The sequence below is a fragment of the Zootoca vivipara genome, chromosome 12, assembly GCF_965207765.1.
Source record: "Zootoca vivipara chromosome 12, rZooViv2.hap1.1, whole genome shotgun sequence".
Taxonomy (NCBI): Eukaryota; Metazoa; Chordata; class Lepidosauria; order Squamata; family Lacertidae; genus Zootoca; species Zootoca vivipara.
In genome coordinates this window covers 3,493,808-3,509,753 of record NC_142595.1, presented here as the reverse complement: position 1 = coordinate 3,509,753, position 15,946 = coordinate 3,493,808, and the positions used below count along the sequence as shown (strand labels likewise).

General features: G+C 42.7%; 1 protein-coding gene across 1 annotated transcript in view; it reads right to left on the bottom strand.

Moving 5' to 3' along the window:
• Positions 1-270: 270 nt before the first annotated feature.
• The window catches only part of CEP72 (centrosomal protein 72), a 32,474-nt gene continuing 16,798 nt past the window's right edge, over positions 271-15,946 (bottom strand). The window contains exons 7-14 of the mRNA XM_035136386.3: positions 14,631-14,682; positions 12,997-13,206; positions 11,883-11,947; positions 9,450-9,579; positions 7,907-8,103; positions 5,662-5,788; positions 3,920-4,031; positions 271-1,068 (exon numbers count right to left, since the gene is read on the bottom strand). Of these exons, the coding sequence (XP_034992277.3) occupies positions 927-1,068; positions 3,920-4,031; positions 5,662-5,788; positions 7,907-8,103; positions 9,450-9,579; positions 11,883-11,947; positions 12,997-13,206; positions 14,631-14,682 (1,035 nt within the window). The 3' untranslated portion in view covers positions 271-926. The remainder of the gene's footprint in view (positions 1,069-3,919; positions 4,032-5,661; positions 5,789-7,906; positions 8,104-9,449; positions 9,580-11,882; positions 11,948-12,996; positions 13,207-14,630; positions 14,683-15,946) is intronic.

The following is a 15,946-nucleotide window of genomic DNA, read 5'->3' as shown; positions in this document are numbered from 1 at the left end:
ATAAGCTGGACTTGGAAAGGCACGTTGATTGGCAAATCCTTTACTTGCCATTCCACCAGCAGATGCAAAATTTCAGTGGTTTGACATCCAGAAATAACTGTCCAAAACGTTAAAGAAAACAAAAGGTCAGTTCAGTAACATAGGACACACACCATGATATTTCCCACCAGCAGAAATTTGGAACTGCCAGAATGCAGAGAGAAACTGGATCTCAGTGAGCAATCAACCTAATTAGTTGATCAAATGGTATCAATGAAGGTGTGGACAGTATTGCTGAAACAGCATCTTTTTAATGGAATATGGAAACAGCAGCTACTGATCTCGTATGCCAGAGGTTAATTCTTGATCCACAGATATCACGTTCAAGGACAGGATAAGTGAAAGAATAAGCTAGGATTATTTTTAAAGCACCCGCTACAGTATGAGAATCCCTCGTCCCTTCTAAGGCTGCAGTCCAAGAAAACATGGACAGGATTGCACTGCAAGTCACATTACTGCTAAATTTCATTCCATGAGCAGAAGTGCTCAAAGTTTAAGCATGCTTTAATGCCATGATTTTGCAGCTGTTCCTAAAGTATCGGTACACAGCTCTGCAACAATAACTTGGTTAATGATAAACATGATCCCTATTTGAAAAAGTTTGAGGTGAATACAAAATTCACAGTAGATCAATTTTATTTTACTTAAAAAACTTGACTTTCCATATAAATTGCCATTGATCGAATAATGCGTTAAAATCATTCAATAATTTAATATATTCACTCCAAAAACCATGGTGAGGATATCTTAAAAAATGAGGTACAAGAGAAATCAGCCACACGCTAAAAGCTGGTTGGTCAATGGAAGTAAATAACCCCAAGGGTTAGTCATCCTTTATAAATCATTTACACTCACATGACTTTCACTGTTATTAACACCTGTTGCTGTTAATTTTGGGTGATGTTGCTATGAGGAAGTGTTTTCTTTAACTGATTGTAGTTCCAGTGTAGTTGCTCCACTTCAGCCTTATGTCGGGAACGTGCCTCTTCCAGTTCTTTTAAGAGACGTTCATTTGTGGAAACCAAGGTTCTGCAAGAAAGCGTTGCATTTTTTAAATAAGAAAATCAATTATTACATTACAAAATAAACTCTGGAACCTACAGGTGTGAAGAACAGCCCTGCGCGCACACAGCTGCACTCAAACCTGGAGAGATCATAGATGAGATATTTTGTTGCTTGGAAGCCAGTCTTGGCTGCTGGGCTGTCAAAGGGAGCCAATTCTTTCTACTCATTTGCTCCACTGCTTCAATAATATTTTTTTTTTTGGGGGGGAATATCCCTTTCTCTCCTACGGGATAACAAAATGCTCATGTGCATTTTTTCACATGCCTTCAGGTAGGTCAGGTATCTCCTCCTTACTTGTCCATTTTTTCTGAGACCTGTTGGTATTCTCTCTCCTCTCTCTCTCTTAACACTAAGGGATTGCAAATGCAAGAACTGGAGGTCAGTATGAGAAAAACGGCAAGTCAACACTAAGGACTTCCGGCCACCGCAAGCACTGAAGCCGGCGGGGTTTGCCTCAAGCTCCGAGGCAACCCGGCTTCGCGAGGGGGGGGGAAGGTGAGATAGCGCCTCACCTCCCCAAAAGAGCCTCAGGTCGAGCTTCCTGGGGACGAACAAGCTCAGCGGAGTCCCGAAAACGCGACCCCTCAACTCCCCGGTAAGCCTTAGAGCCCCGGAGAGAGTCAGAGTGGAGTCGCGGGGGCCATATTGAGCGTAACCGTCACCCTCGTGAAGAGAAGCTACGTGCCGGCAGCGGAGAGTGGTGGATTTCTTCCTTTTCTTTCAAGTAAGGACTTGAACCTGCTAGCAAAAAGCTGCTTTTGGAAAAAATTATTGAAAAAATTAAGAATTGGCTGCAGGGGGTGATTTAAAAAGGGAGTCGATTACCCCCCCCCTTTGAGAGACTGCAAAGCAATGAAATAATCCCTAGCTGACAAAGTAGGAGACATTGAATTTATCGGAAAGTGGACATAAAAACCCTCCTCTGTTGCAGGTACAGGGGAGAGGACTGATTAAGTGGGAAATCCTGCAAAATGACGATTTATTAAAAGAAAGCCCTTCTGGAAGCTGGTCCCGGGTTCCCGGATGTGTCAGTGAATGGTGCTTAGATTTTGGCAACAACAAAGAATAATAAAAATTAAAAGGACTGAGTAAGATTTTTAGAAATTATCTGGAAAATGGTGTTTAAGGAAGAATTTATGCAGTTTGGACTTAAAAATGGCGTTAGAGAAGATGAAATTTGATCCCTGCCATTTCCGGCCGCATATTCTGCTGGACTCATATGAAATTTGAGATGTCAAAGATGGCTGTAGCCATAACAACATCATCACAAGACCTGGCTTGGCAAAGGATCTCTGGGTTACTGTTGGAGATTAAACAAAAACTGGATGAGAATAACAAGCAACTGAGAGAGACTACCAAAGTGTGGAGAGAAAGAAATGACTGCTGTGATGCAAAAAATGGATCTGAAAAAGATATGAACTTAATGAACAAATAGGATCTACAAGATGCCCAAACACAAATACCGGAAGAAGAGGGAAAAGACGAAGGTTACATTGTTCCACAAGTGAGAGACGTGGAACAGGACTTTGGTTTGATACAAGGAGGCCTCAAAAAAGAAACAGTGTATACTGCTAGACTCCTAGTGAGAGAGGGAGTCCAAAGTCTGCACTGGGAACTGGATAAAAAAAGGGGAGAATTTGAAGTTGTTCTGGAGCTGGACATTGTAAAGGATTGGTTTCTTTCCACAGAATCAAAAAACAATGTAAAGACAGTGGAAGGGGACTGGGCAACAGGTGCAGCATGGAAGAGACAGCTGAAGATCTGGAAACAAACTCGAGGGGTTTGGTGGGAAAGGGTGGGAATGGGGTGATTTATAAAGGGATATTGGATTGGATGGATTTAAATGGTCTGAAACTGGCTTGATATTAGGAATTCGCTGGGATGTCTGGGAAATTTGGTTCCAGCAAAAGGGGGGGGATGGTTCTAAATATGAATAATTAAGAAAGGAGAATAGAATTTTAAGATTTGAACAATAATTGCATTTCTGGTAAAATATTAAGCGATGGGAAGAAATTTAAGATATGGGAAAATTGGTAAGATTAGATATGGATAGTGGAGTAACAAAAAGGATAAGATTGTAATGGGTAAAGGAAAATAGCAGAGTTAGAGAACATTGCCTATATGGTTATTACAAGGGACCCAGAGTGGGGGGAGTCGGGGAAGTCCAAGATGATATTGTAAAGATTACAAATAAGATGTTTTTCTTTTTTCTCTTTTTTAAATCTTTTTTGTATTTTTGTGGGTTTTTTGCTGTTTTTTGTTCTGTTTTTTGTATATTTCAATCTTATGGAAAATCAATAAAAATTATTATTAAAAAAAGAGAGAAAAACGACAAGTCTTTTTTGAGGGGGCAGTCAGGGAGGAAAAATTGGGAACCCAAGTTTTTGGAGGTAAGCAGGGTGGAAGGGAAGAGAACCTGGCTTGAAATTAAACTTGTATAAGAACAGCTGGTTCTTGGCTTTTGTGATTCAGACCCTGCCTCTACCTTTCACTCATTTTGCCATCTTGTGAAATCACTTCTCTCCTCCTGGGTCTGCCCTCCATTTCCTCACTTTTCTCAACGTTTAGTTATTTAGACGTTGAGCATTGGAGGTTCCAGGTGGCCAACGTGGCTGAGCAGAGCTTGGGGCCCAACAAGGAGGAGCAGCTCTGTGTGGAGGGAGATGAAAGAACATGTGCTAGAAGCAGCTTGGCAAAGACAGTGACCACACATTGGGAGAAGCGGGATGTCATGGAACACAAGAGCAAAATTTTAAATGGTCAAACGTTTGAAATCTTGAGAGCTTCCACTTAACATCCAGTACTAAGCTTCTACCTGTGGCTTTCCTGCAACATCTTTGTGAGTTCCTGCATCTTGTCAAAGTGCTGGATGCGCTGTTTCAAAGAGGCATTTTCATCAGCCAACAGCTTGTGATGGTTTTCAAGCTCTGGAGAGAGAAAGAATATAGCCATAGGCAACCACCTTACTTTAAAAAGGCGTTAGCACTGTATGACAGGGAAGTATATATAAAAAAGATGAGGAGAAAGGGCTTGCTTGTTGCACTCCCATCTGTTGCATTCCCCCAAGCCATGTGAAAAAGATCAGAAGGAATGGGTATTTGTCAGCTGAGCCAAGCAGTTGAGTGAGGCAGCTATGTGTCATGGATCCAAAAGGGAACACACTGGCTGATTGTCAGCTACCAAGCCCAATTCAATTCAAGGTTTTGGTGCTGGTGTACAAAGCCCAACGCTTAGAGGCCCAAAATGCTTTCTTTTGGAAATTCCTCAGTAATGAAACAAATAGTTACAATAATACAAAAATAAACAAAAATAAACATCGCTATTACATTTCATTAATTACATTCCATTTATAATTGACCCACCTAACGACAAATGATTACAATTACAACAAATAAAGGCTTGACATATCTTGCTTTGCATGTCATGCATCTATCTCATATATTGGTTTCACCTTTAAAGTTACGTTGCTGAAATAAATGCACTTTTCGACGATATTCTAATTTTCCAAGTTTCACCTCTATGCCCTGAGGTCTGTAGGGGATGGCCAGTTAGTAGTACCACTGATGGGTATTGAATTATGAGTATTGATATAAAATTGAAGCAACTTTAACTCTACTTGTATAGGTTATAGTGATGTATTTTAAAAAAGTTTTAATCTTTGCAAGCATTGTGTTTTAATCATGTTGTATATAACCTCCATGAAACAAAGGGTGGGGTTAAAAAAAGGGACCAAAAAGGTATTTGGGGGTAGCAGCTGCCAACCTTTTCCTATGAGCAAAGCATTGGGATCTCAACAGGATCTAGCAGAACAAGACTGAGACAGAGAACGAAATCAGTTCAGACACTAGGGTTAAGAAATTTTTGAAGTTTTGAGATTTACTCCTCTGAAATGCCATTTTACAAACCCCAAAAATGCATATATTTGATATGCTTTTTTATATCAGACCTCAGGTGGAAAGTGTGGGAACCTTAATCCGAGTGAATTGTACAGTGTTATCATTCTGAAAATCAATCAACAGGAATTTAAGGGAATTTAAAATCTGCTTAGCAGGCTTCTTATGTGACTAGGTCTCCATGTGACATTGTGCTTGAATACATGACAGCAATATTTGTGTTTGTTAGTGTGTGTGCGTGTGTGCATTTTAAAAGACAGTCCAATATGCAAGGGGAAAGACATCACGGTCCTGCTTCTGGTGACCACCCACCCCCACTTAGCTGGCCTGGTGGCCCTGCCAGGTTCACGGTCCTTTCCAACCACCACCAATTAGATTGTGCCCAAAGCATCTTTGCCTGTACACCAGGGATAGGCTCATTTCCCCCCTTTGCACTGCAGCAAATGCTATTCATAAAGAGTCTGCAGTGATTAGTGCAAGGCTAGAAAAGACCAAAATGCAAAGTTCCACATGCCATTTCCAGGATCTCTGCTCTAGGTTGCCCCTCCCCCAACTGCTATAAACTTATGAAGTTGCCCTTTATTGGATGGAGGATACAGAATATTTATGTGTCCAAACAACCGCATGGATTGCTTTATTCAGATATATATTTTTTGAAACTTACTGATGATCTGCAGTGGTGCTGCCTGAGTAGCATCTGCATTCTGGGTCCTTTGTTCCATTTTGGGACTGTGCCCTTTCAGAGCTGCATGTTCTTTCAGCAATTTGTCTAAATTATGCTTCAATATATCCTAATACAATGGGGGGGGCGTGTAGAAAGAAGAAAACGATGAGACAGAAAAAATGATTAAGTAACTCTTAGTTCACCAAACCTTTATGAGGCATTAAAGGTAAAGGTACCCCTGACCTTTAGGTCCAGTTGTGGACGACTCTGAGGTTGTGGCGCTCATCTCACTAGATCTATAGGCCGAGGGAGAGTTTTCAGAAAGCTTCCAGGTCATGTGGCCAGCATGACTAAGCTGCTTCTGGCGAAACCAGAGCAGCGCACGGAAACGCCGTTTACCTTCCCGCTGTAGTGGTACCTATTTATCTACTTGCACTTTGACATGCTTTTGAACTGCTAGGTTGGCAGGAGCAGGGACTGAGCAAGAGGACCTCACTCTGTCACGGGGATTCGAACCGCCGACCTTGCGATCAGTAAGCCCTAGGCTCTGCAGTTTAGACCACAGCACCACCCGTGTCCCTGTTTATTAGGCATTACAAATGATTAAAGTAGCATTTCAGACTCTGTTGACAGGCCTACATTAAGACCACTCACACGGGCGAGGATGAGAGGCTCCTCCCCTGGCACTGGTGCAGGGAACCATGTGACTGAGACACAGGTCAAGTCCCTCTCAGCTGGGCAGCACGAGGGCCTTGGGAGGAGAAAGGATGGCCGGCAGCACCGCCAAGGGAGTAGAAAGGGGCAAGCTGGTTGGACCAACGTCTTCACCTGCTTAGCCATGCATGTTCCCAGTAACCCTTGCTGACTTTTTCCATTCTGTACCAATTTGAGCAACCAAGGAAGCAAAAGAGGAAGAAGATCTGAGTTCAAGTCCTCCATCCAGCAGGAAGCCAGGACATTTAAAGGCCAAGGCCAAGGCCCAAGGCCAAGGCTTCATGCAGGTGTACTCTTCCTGTCCTCCTGTTCTGACAGGGGCACACTCCCAGGGAACACTGTTTTGATGTCAGTGGTAGCAGGTTAAGCATGTTCATACGGTTGAACTGGGAAGAGTTTTCAGGGGCAATCTGACCCTGTCTTCTGAAGTGGATGTGAGACTGAAATCCAACAAGATGAGGAAAGAAAGAGGGATTTGTAGTGACTAATTGGCAAGGTAGACTCAACCGTATTTAGCTCAAGCTGCTGACCAGTAAATTACAGAAAAATGAAGAACAAGGAATTCATGCATGTGTTACCCAGTATTAGTGGCTTGAAATACTGGCCAAGTACACCAGTAATTCCATAAAGGGGCTATAAACCTTTCAATGATATGCCCTGCAGAGCTCTGACAAAAGCAAATGGGAAGCTCCAGCTGCCAGTGTGGGTGCAACCCCTGAGCACTCCTACCTACAGATTCTCCCCAATAGCTGCTCCAACTACTGTGGGATCCCAGTGATCCTCTGAGCTAAAAGTAATCAGAATAGACCCTGTGGATCAAGGAACAGCTGCTACAAACGCAACACCATAGGACAAAATAAATTAGAATGGTCTGAATTTCAGTGTTTGCTTCGTATTTTGAAGGAATTATAGAGCTTCCATAGTTAAGGTGGCTTAAACTGAAAAGAAAGAAATCTCTGATTTGCAAACAAGTCTGGAGAAATTCTGCCCTGAAATGTAGACCACTGCTGCCTGGGGAGAGTTTCGTTAGGCAGGATTTGTGCTTTCCATGGCCTTTAGTGATGGCTGTGTATATGCTGAACTTCCACAAAAAGGACAGAACGTGACACTGGAAACAAAAACTCAACTTTCCTTTTAAAAATAAAGCAATTTCCTACCCCTTTGCCTAGGAGTACATAGTCAATGCTTGCTGAAACATCGGAAACCAGAGTGAACTGCTGAACTTGTCACCAATTGCTGAACTCTTCCCTATGACTGGCAGAAGCAACGTTAAGCAAAAAACGATAGAAGACAAATCTGGTAATCAGCAATACAGGAAAACTAGTATAGTACCCTGCACCCTATGTCCTTTGGATGGGGTGGACTTTTAAGTTCGAATAAATGCATTTTTTAAAAAATCTGAAACTGATTGTTGGGAGTTCGACAGCTGCATCTTGCAATCCCAGATTAGAACACTGTTTATATGTATGTACATACGGTACCTATATGCACAGGGAAATCATGGAGTCGTGGAATACTGCATTCTACTTACCCTGTCTTTCTTAGCACTATTCAAGTCTGATTCCAAACTATTGATCTTGACATTGTACTGCTCTTCTTGCTCAGAGATACGCTTTTGCAAAGCCTGTCTCTCTAACCGAAGGTTATTCAGCTGTTGGTGTTCTGTAGATCTCTGTTGATCTGTTGGCGTGGATTTCTGAATTGCAGACAAAACAGTTTCTGCCTGAGCTAGGAATTAAAGGAGATTTTTCTAACTTCATATTTAGCGACCAGGTTTTTTTGGGGGGGGGAGCGGGGGTGTAATTTCCTTCCAACTACCTGCTCAGTTTTTACAAATTCACTGTTCCAGTAGAGCAGCATGGCTTTTACTTGCAAGTAACCTCAGCAAAATTGATCCTAACAGAGCTGCTTTACTATGAGAGCAGAAGGAGATGTCCGATGGACACACCTTTGTATTTTCAAGTTCACAAAGAAATTCTGCTGCTGGAAAATTAGTTATTTGCTCCTGTGACCCATGACCCTCTTATAGCATCATTACTGAGTCACTCAACCACTGGTTCTCCAGGCGCCAGTTCAAACAGAAGCCCCTTTTCAAAATCCTTATGCTGCGCCAAGTATTGAGACACGGGGTCACATTACAAAACACAGTATTAATCACATGAGACCTCTTCAGACCATTTTCTTCCTGTGATTATTTCCAGGCAGAGAGACTAGGCGTTGGGATCCTCCCTTGCCCCACTGTGCTTCTTGGCATGAAGAAACCGAGGTAACCAATGCCAGTTTGGGAAGATGCCTTCCCCCAGGTAAGGGTTGCTCACGTTGCTTCTACTCTGGCTGACACTCCTCCCATCACTCTCTCGAGCAATCTCCTGCTTCCCAAGGAAAGGGACCACTTTCATGTTGCTACTCACATGGCAACAGGTGTCCATCCCAGCAGGAGTTCGGAATAACCTCATAAGCCTTTAAATTGGCCAGCATAGCTGCCAAGTCTCCCGTATTCCCTGGGAAACCCGTTTTTCCAGCTGTCCCCAGCCGAAAAAACAATTTTTTTTTGTTTTCCCCCGGTTTATTCTGGCGCGGCGGCCATTTTGGAACTGGGCGGAGCATGCTCAGAAGCAACTTTTGATGCTGCTTTGCCCAGTTCCAAAATGGCTGCAGCACGACTTCTGGTGTGGCGGCCATTTTGGAACAGGGCAGAGCAGCATCAAAAGTAGCTTCTGAGCATGCTCCGCCCAGTTCCAAAATGTCGGCAGCACTACTTCTGGTCCAGTCCCTTATTTCTCAGGCCGGAACTTGGCAGCTATGATGGTCAGTCTTGCTCCTTGAGCAAATGCAGTGAATGGTGCTGAAGAGGCCAAAAACACGTGAGGGAGAATAAAAACGCACCTCTCAATTCCCCACTGGGACTATTTCTGCCAGGTGAAAAGCAGTGCACATCTGTCAAACCTGTTGCCAGGGTTGGAGAAATTCATGGGGGAAACCGAGCTATCGTTACCCGCAAGTCACCTTGCAGGAGGAAGGAGCCAAATTATCATGGAGAAACACACATCCCCCAACAAATGACTCATACTTACATAAAAAAGTTTGGTTGCAATGAAGTGATTTACAACCATTCCAGTGTTTATCAACCAAGTCTAGAAGACATTCAAGTCCTGTTTCATACAGCGCTTCATCTGCCAACTGAACTGCTCCTTGAGGTATACACTTAAAAAAATAAAAGAATACTTACTTTAACGTTTACTTTGCATGTTTTTTAAAAGAATTCTTAATGCTTTTAAGTGCTTTTATTGGTTTAAATATGCTTTTGTTATATTTTTAATAGTACTATTTTACTACTTGATGTCTGCTGCCCTGGGCAGGATATTTAATAAATAGGCACTGCACACAGAAAAAGGTTGTGAGCTCCCCACTCACTATTGTGCAGGATCTAGACACAGCTTAAAACGAGGAGCTGCACCCAGCCTGCAGCCTGGCACACTGCAAGCCTGTGCTTTCCCATTAGCATTGCAAAACGAACAAAGTAATATCTTCTCACCTTATCCATAATGCTCTGGGGTTCAGAACTGCCTGGAATGCTGATATGCACATGTGCTCCAATTCGCCTATCTAGTCCCTAGCACTCACCTTTGTCAGATCAGTGCACAGGGAAGTAAATGGCATATGGGCTAGCTTATTAAAGTCAAACAGCTAAAATCCAGTGTTGCTTAGCGTTCTGCTGCCCCCACTCACTCCTCTGGAAGTGATCAGCTGCATATGGCTGCCATGTTTAGAAGTGATATTTTCAAGCTCATGGGCAGAAGAATAAATATAAATCTACTCTCTGGCCATAATGCTCTTAATCAACAAAACTGTTAGTCCTAGGCTATAGTCAAAGGAAGGAACATACAAAGCTGCTTGTAGACCAGAACGCTGGGTTAGAAAAGGAACAAGGAAAAGGAACAAGTATGGAATAAATGGAAATGGAACCAAACACAATGATGCAAGGAGGCAGGTGTGCAGCAGGCAAAAACTGCAAACTCAGATTTGAATCTTTGCTGACAGAAAAAGCAAGAGGCAGGTTAACTCAGCTAAGAGGGTTCAAGCATTGGAGCATGGTCCCTAAATCTGAAAAAGAGGGAAGCAACTATTTTAGGGAATATGACAAATGGATCAAGAAGACAATTAGGAAAAGATACTCTTGGCTGTCGGGTCAAAGCCACAGCTCCTTTAAAAGGAAAGTTTAATTGGGAAATGGCAGAACAAAATCCAAATGGAATGGGACAGAGAAGAACCTCAAGAAGGCAGGCTGAGTTTGGGCCTAGTGACCATTTGGGAAAGATGTCACACTAGTTAATTTAGATGTTTATTTTAAGTCACCCACCCAATTATATAGCATTGTTGTTGTTGTTGTTGTTGTTGTTGTTGTTGTTGTTCCGTCCATTCTGGGTGGCTTCCAGCAAATTAAAACTTCAAACACAGTAAAACCTCAAACATTAAAAATTGCCTTCAGATGTCTTCTAAAAGTAAGATAGTTGTTTATTTCCTTGAAATCTGACAGGAGGGCGTTCCACAGGGGGGGTGTCACTACCGAGAAGGCCCTCTGCCTAGTTCCTTGTAACCTCACTTCTCACAATAATCTGTCTGGATTTGATATACACACAAAGAACAAGAATAGTGATGGGGTTTTAAAAATGACTGGTTTTCTGGCCTGGTACCCCTTGCCAGGGTTCTTTTCAGTCAATCTTCTTGTCCCATTATTAATCCATTTTCATAAAAAATAGTCAAGTCACCAAGTCAGCTATGGCGAGAAGAACCGCAACCAGCGAATGAGTCACAGAAGGTTTATGAAAACCTCTTGCGGATTACAAATTACTAATAATGTATGGCTGGCTAGTAAACATTTTGTGGGTTACTGACTTATATAAGAAGATATTGCTTGACATGCTGCCTGTACATAAATGCCTTTGAAGATGATGAGCTCTTGACTGGCTCACCAATACACATAAATGTATCGGTGCACTCATGCCTATCAAATAATTCTGAAGCAGTGAAGAAAAACGAGGAGGGGATTCTTCTGAAACATTTCAGGAGAATTACAAACCAGGAATGAAAACTTAAGCAAGGTATGTTGTCTATGCCGAGCTTTTTAAAAAGGGGAAATTACTTCACTAATGAAAAGGAGGTGAATATGCACAGATTTCAGAAAGGAATTGGGATCCTATTATGGAGGAGTCAGTTACCAGGATAAGGAAATAGCAGGGAAATTTAAATGAAGTACTAACTTTCATTCAAAACACACACACCAGGAAATGGAATGCTGATAAGGGGGAAAAACTGAGCCAATTCATGCTAGTATCAGTGAGCAGGTGCAGACACATATTCTTAGGAATCTTCAGTGTACCCGTTTTGTTATAACTGATCCACTAGAGAAGTTGGCTTGATCTCAAACTGACACATTTTAGACATTATCTCCTTTCTTTAGGTCTGACACCGTGGTCTTTGCTCTTTAGCCTTTCACGTTCAGGTACCTTCTGGTCATGTCCCATTGTTGTCTTCTGAGAAGTAACTACTATTTCATTTACTTCTGGTGGGACTACAAATGGAAAAAGTATGGTAAGTATTTGAACATAATGGTTTCAGTCTAAGTGAAAAAACACTAAACCATGAAATTCTTAATAATAACAAAAAGCATTTATATTCCACCCCTGTGAGGTCGGTTAGGCTGAGAGGCAGTGACTGGCCTCACAGCTGAGTGAAGATATGGACTGGTCCCCCAGGTGCTAGCCTGACACTAAACAGAACACTGCACTGGGTCCCAGCAACTTTCATAACAATAAGATAATCTCAGTATAAGCTAACTACAGTATATTCCTTTTCCAGTTTTGTACATTATGTCACGTGCAGGAGTTACATCTGCTGCTCTGTGGGTCAATAGAAACCGTTCTCATAACAAATGCCAGACGTTTCAATATGTAGGTTCTCATAGGCCCAGTTCACACATAATACTAAGCCAGAACACAGGTCAGCACCAATTAGCAAATGCATGGGCTCCTGTCTACTCTGTTCCTGCCTGGTCATTTGCTGCTGCACTGTGCTGAGTTAAGTCATAGTTTGGCTCATGGTTTAGCTCTCCCAAGAGTACATCATGAAATACAGATAAGCTCATTTTCTCTGCAGAGAAATAGGTTCAACTGAAGCTGAATAAATGAAGTACAGTACATAAATAACTAGTGAAATACTGGGCTAATCCACATGGTGGCACTCTTATCATAATGATGGTTAGGAATTAGCACATATGTTTGAGGCACAGAGTCCCAGATCTAAGACAATCCCTGTATTTCAGAATGACAACTACCACAGCCAACAATCTTTGCTGAAAACAGCAGCCAGACATCTAGCTCCTACATTCCCCTTCATACAATCTAGCAGAACTGATCCATATCCCATATCCCTGCCTCTTGTGGTGGGTAGGGAGTGGAGAGTCATGGATACTGACTGAGACACCAAACGCAGGTTAAATTCGACAAGACAGTGTTGGGTGGATGGGGGAGGTAGATGCATGGCTGCTGCTGCTGCTTTCGGTAGCAGCCGTATATTTAGATGTACAGCAAGGCCACAGAAACACTTCAAAAACAACTTTACCTGGATGGGGTGTAAAAATAGCATGGCTTGTGATTTGTTCATATGCTTCAGCCTCATTGTGGAACTTCAAATTAGGGTCTGTCTTGGGCAGCTCTTGTGGATTAGCTCCTAAAAATGAAACTCTAACACCGATTTTCTTTTTCTTGTGTCCTTGACCAAGGTAACTGTGAGAAACTTGTAGATTTGGTGAAGCAGGCAAGCATCTATATTCTGGAAGGGGAAACCCAAATTATTGCAACATACTTTGTAATACAGTTTGGAAACTGGAACAGTCTACAAGCACATTATTCAAGTCTAGCTTTAAGTCACTGAGGTCACGCTGGCATGAAAGGAGACGAAGGACCAGTTTACTTCGATCAGCAGAATCACAGAGCAAGGCTGGTTCAGAACTGAACCACTTTAATCGGCAGATGACAGAGCTTGCTGACAAAAACTTCCTTGAACATTTAAAGTTTTATTTCCCTGCAGAACAATATATCCACCTTAGCCCTACGATTGGAGGCCAGCCTTTTCTCTGTCGAAACCCAGACCTAGCTAAGAACATTCAATTATTGGCTTCGCTTAAATTTAAACCCATCCGGCTTATTGCCCCTAGTTACACGGGATGCACACAGTAGTTTGTGGTCCAAAGCAGTGCATCAAAAATTACTTACATGTGGCCTCCAAGCACAGCTCCTACTTAAAATGGGTCTTCCCAAGGCAAAAACCCTTATTGACCAGCGCCTGAAGGATATTGAACAGCAGAATAATTTGGCCTCTATTAAGAAATTTAGTGCTTTGTACGCTTATCTGCCCCCCTCCCATTTTGACTCTCGGGCACCATATCTGGCTAACCTAACCATCCCAAAATTTAGGCGGGCCAGACTAAATATGTTACCCATAGCTGTTCTTGAAGGTTGATACCAAAAAATTCCGATCGAGAACCGACTTTGCCTGTGTCACACGTTCTCTTGTCCTGCCCCCTATATAAAGATCTGAGGGATGAGACCATCACGCCGCTCCTATCTGTCATCCCGGGCCGCTCATGTGAAGCCAAATTGCTTTCACTCTTAGCCGACCAGAACAGCTCGATAACAGAGAAGGTTGCCAGATTTATCGAGAGCAATGAGACTGAGAGCCGCTATTTGAATGATAACAGTGTAGTTACCCGGATTCCCTGCCAAGGATTTTATTCTTTTTATTTATGCCAAGTTTCAAGGAACGAGATTATTAATTTACTTTTATTTATTATCCCTGATTATGTGGTTATTATTATCTTTCTCCTTGTCCTGACCATCCTCCCGAGGCTATATTCACAATCTTCCAATCTGGCCAGACTCTATACTTAACCGGCCCGGAACAATCTACCAGAGACAAGGTTGCCGCCCATGGGACAGAGGGATATCGACTGAATGACAACCCAGCTTTTACCTTGGGTTTTAATAGGTTTAATAGGCTTTTATTGGTAACCATATTTGTAATGTATTTATGTTGGTGTTTGTCTTTTTGATGCTATGGCCTGTCGGTTATGCAAATAAAGTTTTCTATCTATCAACATGCAAAGTGACAGCTGGAACCCTGCGCATCAGGTGCCTATGGTATTAATGACCAAACTCTGCCATTTAATTAGCACAATAACATTTGTTATAACATACCTTTATTCGTTTCTGAGGCTTTCAGCATATTTCTATTTTCTAACTGAGTATCCTAGAAGAAAAAAAAGAAAAAGAGGACTCTTCTACAATCAGGATCTCTGGACTCAGCTATACAGCTGCAAATAAAACATTTTAAGTGCAATATACAATGTGACAATAAATGGCGATGGTGGGCCTTATGGAAAATTCAATGTATTTTTAAAAACGCTTTACAGTAAAAGGTATTTTCAGAACAGTTTCTATATGTGTGCAGATTCCACCTCTGTAGCACAACCACACCTGACAAAAGCAGGGCTTAAGTCTGAACCCACCAGCCGATTGGCAGTCCTGTTTGGCCCTTCCTTTGCGGTCTGGCTTGGCATCCGCTGCAGGAAGTAGGAGCCCATGTTGCTCTCCTGTTGGCTTTGGGGCTTTCTGAAAGGGAGGAACTGTTCCCATGAGAGTGGGAGAGGTACTCCCTCCCTCCTTTCTCCAGCTCGTCTCCAGTTCACACCAAATTATGTTTTGAAGCCTGGGTACTTCCCTGGCCTTACAGCTCCTCATCACTCAATTTGCTGCTCTTTAATGCTATAATGCTCTGTTTTGTACCTGCCCCCTATGGAGACTCCTGTGTGCTATGGAGACTTCCACTTTCTCACACCTACTCTTTCAAGCTCTTCCCAGGTGGTTTGTAGCCAGGCAAACAGCTGTAAACCACCAGGTCTCCTGCTGAGGTTCCTACCCCTCTAGGAATCCCTTGCGAGTCCAGGAAAAATAATTTGGGATGGGGAGGGCAAAACAGAGAAGCAGATACGTCATTTAAAATCTTTTGTAATAAAGCTAAACAGCTGGGTTTTTAAGAGCTCCATCTAGACCCAAATAATCTGCATGTTGCAGAAAACTGGTCTTGGGGGTGGGGAGGCTCCCAGAGATGTACTATTATTAGGATGTGAACCCTGCCTATCTCTGCCAGAGGGGAAAGCCACTCCAAAGTAACAGAACACCCTGGGAGCTTCAGAACACTGTTTGTGTGATAACCCCCCTTTTCTCCAAGGAGCTCAAGGTGGCGGACACACTTGTCCTGCCCTCCCTTTTATCCTCACAGGCTAGGAGGCTGTGACTAGCCCAAGGTGACCCAGTGAAATTCATGGCTGAGTGGGGATCCTAACCCTGGTTTCCCAGGTCCTAGTTCAACCCTCTAGCCATGCTGGCTTTCACACTGGTTATGTTAAAGGCAACCAGATCCTGTATGGTTTGCTTCGAGAACCGCACACTGAGTTGGAGGCATTCTTGACATGGGAAGTATGTACAACACAGGATTTTAAATGTTTTTATTT